Source organism: Raphanus sativus, unplaced genomic scaffold, assembly GCF_000801105.2.
Source record: "Raphanus sativus cultivar WK10039 unplaced genomic scaffold, ASM80110v3 Scaffold0738, whole genome shotgun sequence".
Classification (NCBI taxonomy): Eukaryota; Viridiplantae; Streptophyta; class Magnoliopsida; order Brassicales; family Brassicaceae; genus Raphanus; species Raphanus sativus.
The window spans coordinates 570-6,728 of NW_026616054.1; the positions used below are offsets into that span (position 1 = coordinate 570).

At 34.2% G+C, this 6,159-nt stretch overlaps 2 protein-coding genes across 2 annotated transcripts; one reads left to right on the forward strand and one right to left on the reverse strand.

Moving 5' to 3' along the window:
- Window positions 1-902: 902 nt before the first annotated feature.
- On the reverse strand, window positions 903-1,775 carry LOC108852974 (uncharacterized). The gene has a single exon (XM_018626442.2). It carries the CDS (start codon window positions 1,732-1,734, stop codon window positions 1,147-1,149), a length of 588 nt encoding a protein of 195 aa, XP_018481944.1. The 5' UTR covers window positions 1,735-1,775; the 3' UTR covers window positions 903-1,146.
- Window positions 1,776-5,476: 3,701 nt separating this feature from the next.
- On the forward strand, window positions 5,477-6,159 carry LOC108853158 (lachrymatory-factor synthase-like). Its single transcript, XM_018626610.2, is given in 2 exon segments — window positions 5,477-5,933; window positions 5,936-6,159. Coding segments are annotated over 2 exon segments (483 nt in total). The 5' UTR covers window positions 5,477-5,515; the 3' UTR covers window positions 6,001-6,159.

Genomic DNA, 6,159 nt, shown 5'->3' on the forward strand with positions numbered 1-6,159 from the left:
CCAAGTGAAAGACCATCACTTGTATAAGAATACACAAACAAAACCGATACATGGATTCATATAAGGGATCATGGTTAAACATTCCAAATGGATTGCTACATAATTATGTTTCCATTCAGTAACTGTTAGTTTGCAATAATATCAACATCTATAGCTATATATGAGAACCCAGCTAAATGAGACTATTATTTCATCAGAAATTCCAGAAACTTTTCCAAAGTCATTCTTTAAAAAGTTCGCATTGACTTCCTTATTTTGTTTCATCTTAATTGTTGTTGTTCCTCTCCTTCCCTTTTATATACTATGATGACTAAACAAAACATAGAGTTCTATAAGATCCAACCCTCTAGATTTTTAGTGGGATTTGGTATAGAGATGTCATACTTCGTCTTTGCCGAGAAATTTGGAGAAAGCTTTTACAGTAACTTTTGACTTGCTAGACGACCAATCTTAGTACAATATTGGCTTAGTAGAGACTAAATGTTTATCACTGCTGTATTTTCAATGAAACCGAAGTAGTATATATTATTATAGGGTAGATAGATCTACAACGATATGGATCATTTTCAACATCACTTGGATTACAAATTTTGTCGTTTATGTTTACGCATAGCCGAAGCATATTAAACAAATATATATTATTCATCATAAGTTCATAACATACAACAGAGTTAAGGACCAATAAAAAACGTATATAAAAACGTAATATGTAAATAACGCACGTAAACGTGCCAAATACAAGGCCAATTCAATAGTAAATAATTTGATCCTGTATGCATCTCTGCAAGGGCAGTAACTCGAACGTTAGTGGTAATTTAAACGTTGATATTCACTAGATGCACAAGTAGTCGTCAATCTGTCCAAAATTATGCAAAGATATTTTCATATATATGCTCTGATATACACACAAAAGAGCTATTTTGAAGATTAACTTTCTTACAGTTTCATCCAAACAGATCCAAAACCCGATCATGGATTCTAAAATTACACAAACCAAAACAATAAAACAAAAAAGAAAAAACTTGGGAAATATATACCAAACTAGAAAGTCAAAACAAAACTACGACAGTTACCTATTATACTAGTATTTTCTAGATAGATTGATATATTTTGGTGTAACAAAAGTGACGCTGAATCAAAAGTTTTCTAAACCTCCTGAGCCATCATCCACCTCTGCAACCTCAGCTGTCTATGGAACCTCTGTATAAACTCCTCCGCTGCTCTGTCCACGTGGCCACTTTCCATAGTTCCGGTACTGCTAGCTACGTCAGGAATCACGGCCGCTGCCACGTGTCGTTCCCAGGCGGAATCTCGAACCTTAGGGAGCGTGTTGTACCGGACATACGCGTTGCGTTGGCGTTTGTTGATAAGCGGTTTGCGTGACCCGCTGCGTCGTCCGGTGGTGGTTGAGGCGTAGGAACGTCTCGGTGGGGTGCTGCTGCAGCTGAACTCGTAGTCCAGCTGGATCGGGACTGGTGAGATGAAGGAAGACTGGATGTCTTCGTAGTCGGAAGGACGGCACGTGATGCGGGAGTGGGAAGTTGATACGGCGTCGTTCAGAGACTTGCGTAGGGTCTTGCCACGTTTGGCGAGTAGCTGAGGATCGAGAGTTGTGAGGAGTTTGTGTCGTGAGGCGTCTGAGACCTTCTGGATGGTGAAGAGGATAAGCTTCGCGAGTCTTGAGAGCTTCTTGGTTGTGACTGTTGAACAAACTTCCATCTCGTGTGTATACATTATGTGTGAGAAAGAGAGGGTGGTGCTTGAGGCTGAAGGGATGGTATTTAAAGAAAACTTAAAAGTGGGTTAATGAAGAAACTTATGATGGTCTTTATATAACGGAAACATTATATTTATTATGCTGTAGGAGTTTTATCATAAATTAATATCAAGATGGGAAAAAGAAGTCGATGGGTTCAATAGTTATTATCTCAACCGTTAAAGAGACTCTTCTAGTTTGAGTCTCCCACCATGGCATTGTGGAAAACAAATTAAATCTCTATGTAAATCAAAGTATTTTGTAGCAAACTATGAAATCTAGTGAATGTTATTGTAGTTTCAAGCTATCTAATAATGAACTTCCATGTATTCTTTCTAGGTCGTGATTATACTGTAGTAACTACAATTTGATAGGAGAACCGGCCCTCAACCCAAACAATAGAAGCAATGACTTCCGACCGCCTGTTAATATCAACAAAATCGACCACATTTTTTCTCAAAAATCAAAAATCTGTGTTTAGTGTAGTAGTTGAATAGCCCTTTCACATTTATCCAAACTGGGATTCTAAATCCCACCAACATATATTTTTTTTATTTTCGACCATTTTTCATGTTTACCTTCTAGCCTTAAAATTTTTAGGACATGCTCTGTTTGATACTAGCATTGTTTTATTAATAAACAAAATCTGTTAGTGTTTTTTTCTTCCAGAAAATAGTGACTTAAATTTCGTACATCAAAATATTGTGTTGCCCAAATTTAAGATCTTAAGAACTTGTTATATTAAAAGATCTATAATGGATTGTAATATATAAAATAAATAAAAATATAACAATACAAAAAAATAGCCTGTAAATTTGAATTCCACATGTGCTACTACGAATGAGATAAATATGAACTTAACATTTCAAAATAGAAACATATGAAACTGATTTGGAGTTACTATTAAAATGGAAATGGCTGAACTCGTAAACTGCCATTTCTGGATAGCTTAATCAGTGTCTCATAAATCTAACTGTTAGACTAGTGGAGCAAATATCTGGTAAAATACAGATACTGAAGATTGCTCTAGCCATCAACAAAGGCGACTCGACTCGATTTCTTAGAATATAAATCCATATTAAAGTAAAACAATATTTAAGTAGTGTAATGATAACAGCTGCATTATACAAATTTTATTTAAACTGTGTCGGTCTTTATGGATTTTAATAGTTTGTTACCTTTTCTTTTTCTGTGTCTTTACTTTAAATTTGTCAGGTAAAAAAAATAAAGGGACGAGAAATATATTAAACTATATGTTTCTTTCTTTTGGTTATGTAATTGTATTAGTCTCTCTAAGTTGTTTGCATATGCTAAAAGTGTATTACGAGTAGGGATCCATTGGTCATAGTTTGTTTTTATTTTAAATCAGAAAAGTTGATTTTGATTGCTTTGTCGAAAGAGTTAATATCTTATCAAGAATATAAATAAACTAATATTTTTAGTGGAAAAAAAAATCATGAACTGATTGTTGTCTTCCAACTTGGATGTTCCGGGATCCCAAATTTCGTACACTTTGACGGGCGACACTAGTTTAGGTCGCAATTTCTGAAATGTCATTTGAATATTTTAGGTCGAAATTTTTAAAAATTTAATTATTAGTTAACGATTTATTGTGGCTGGTGGAAAGTAAAACTTATTATTGTGCTGCAATTTAAAAATCAGTAAAAATGAATAGTTTCAAAAGTAAAAATGCAATTACCAAATAACAAAAAAAAAAAAATTATAATTTAGCAAAAAAAAAAAAAAAAAAAATAACAAAAATGAATGGAGTCTAAAAGTTTGCTATAACAAAAACTACCAAAACAACTTTTATTTTTCCTTCTTTTGGTTAACTAACCAAAAACAAACACTGTGGAAATTTATGTTTTGTCAAAAAAAAAACGAATCAAGTAAAATCTTTGATGGATGATAGTGATCACACTATTACCTGATTTTATTTTGGCTAAACAATTTTACGTGACTTGCTGTGTTGATGATGTAAATACTGTAGTATATTTCTGTTGACTCTTCAATAAACCCTCACGTAAAGTTAAACATGTAACATCAACTTTTTGGTTTCTTTTATTTTTACCATTTATTTACTTGTTTGGATTCCAGTACTACGTAATGGAGTATCAAAAAAACACCCCTTTTCATCATATTATATATAATTACGAGATAATTATTACGCCTATAAGAAGTGTGCATGAGCTGGAGATATAAAAGTCATATTATCCGATCAACATTAGGCCTAGATAATTTGTTTAGCAATGAGTGGTTAATAATTTGAACATAAAATTGTCATCATTAGGTATTACTAATTCTCTTTTATTTTTATCTGAATGAAATAGGAAGTCTATTTTAAGGTTTTAGGCAATTGATGGGTTTTGGATTATGATGGATATGTTAAAATGAAAGAACACGGGTCCTACTACTGCTCGGAAAAAAAAAAGAGAACCCTTTTAAAATTTTTAAATTTAGCACCTTCTCAAGCAAGGCTTAAAAGTATTGTCTTATATATTTCAAGAGGAATGGTATATATTTACCTTATCACTTACTTTATTTGCATCATGCTTACTGCAAGAGGATACGATTTAACATCGTCACTTGGAAAAAGTGTGTATATATGTATATCTCATTTGTTGATCCATCTTGGTTGTTCTAAAAACTTTGGTACTCTATTTTATTACCTTAATGGATTTTAAAAGTTCTTTAGACTGTCAAAATATGTGTGCTACATGGACGATTATCTAACTTTCTTTTAAATGATATAATTTTCTTATTTCCAAAACTTTTCTCATGGATTTATGTTTATGCTTCTCTTTGTAGTTCCAACTCTTGTACGTTTCCGTTGCTTCATAGTTGTATTAGTAATCCATTTAGCCTTGTTTTTTAGCTTTCCTTGTATTTGAATCTTGTCGTTCAAATATGTAAATCGTGTATCAGATTTAATAATCCACTTTGCTCTCTCTTTCTTAGTCGTTCAAAGCTTAAATTCAAAGTCGTGTATCAGTATTAGCAACAAAGAAAAGATTTTTAAATATCTAAGTAACACACATGATCAGAGGTTGGTGAGTTCATACGGACACCGGATAATACGCAAGTTTTATTAAATTTATTGAGTGATTCGAAAGCATTTCCAGTGGCCACAACATTATCCTTTATATTTTAATTAACAAAAAGATTTGTTATAGTTTCACTTTGAGTACTTATTTGTAAGGTTGCTGTGGACTTTGGGTTAGCTAATGATGGCTAAACAATATAGGATCCCTACTTTGCTACTACTATAATTCTAATTTCTCGCAGTTTCTTGTACTAGTGGGGTATCTTTGCAGTGTCGGATAGTGGGATTGAAAAGTTTTTATTTGGAAAGAAATCGAAATTTACAATATAATACAAACAGTTACTTTTAATTTTAAATGGTCCAAAGAATCATAATATTTTGTTAGCAAGTAGGAGGAACAATACAAATGGCTCATTTATAAATGATATTTATCAATCAATAATGAACTAAAGAACTTGAATAAGTAACAATAGTTGGAGATTTTTTGGGTTGCAATGTGGGTTACACATAAAGAGCTTTTGGACTGTGCATGAGTTGTGATTGGACCTTAGTTTTGGGTATGTAGGTTTATTGGGCTATACTTGGTTTTCTAACGAGGGTATGTATATTGCACGCTTGGCTTTGAGCATAAATAGCTTCGTGCTACCAAACTTCTTGATAAACATTGCACCAAAGCGACTAACTATACAAGTCATATCATCAAAGTGGTCGGTCACATGGAGCAAGAAACGGCTGCGTTAAAGTGGGAGGGAAAACAAGCCGTCCAGGTCAACGGGGTCACGGTGGATCAAGCCTGGTCACTCGTCTCAGACTTCTGCAACGTCCACGAGTGGTTCCCAACTGTTGACACTTGTCACAGAGTGGAAGGAACCGATGGTCAGACGGGTTTGGTCCGCTACTGCGCCTCCAACAAAATCAAAGACGAGGAAACCAAATGGGCTAAAGAGCGTTTGGTCGAGATCGATCCAGTCGGGCGGTGTTTGAGCTACGAGGTCCTTGAGAATAACGTGGGGTTCGGATCTTACGTGGCGACGGTCAAAGTGGTACCAGTGGACGGTGGAGATGAATCGGATGGAAAAATGTGTCAAATCGAGTGGTCGTTTATGTCCGATCCTGTCGATGGTTGGAAGAAGGAAACCTTGAATCCTACGTGGGTTTTTGTCTTCAACATATGGCGGATAAAATGGAAACGAATCTGTAAAACCTTTTCTATGCTTTCAAGTTTTCATAATAAAAATGTGTCCAAATCTCTGTTTTTTACAGTGTGCAATCTAGTTGGTGTTTTCGTGTTAAAAAGGTGAAAATAAAGATAAATTTGATTTGGTGCTTTCTATCGTCTATGATTGTATGAACTTCAATA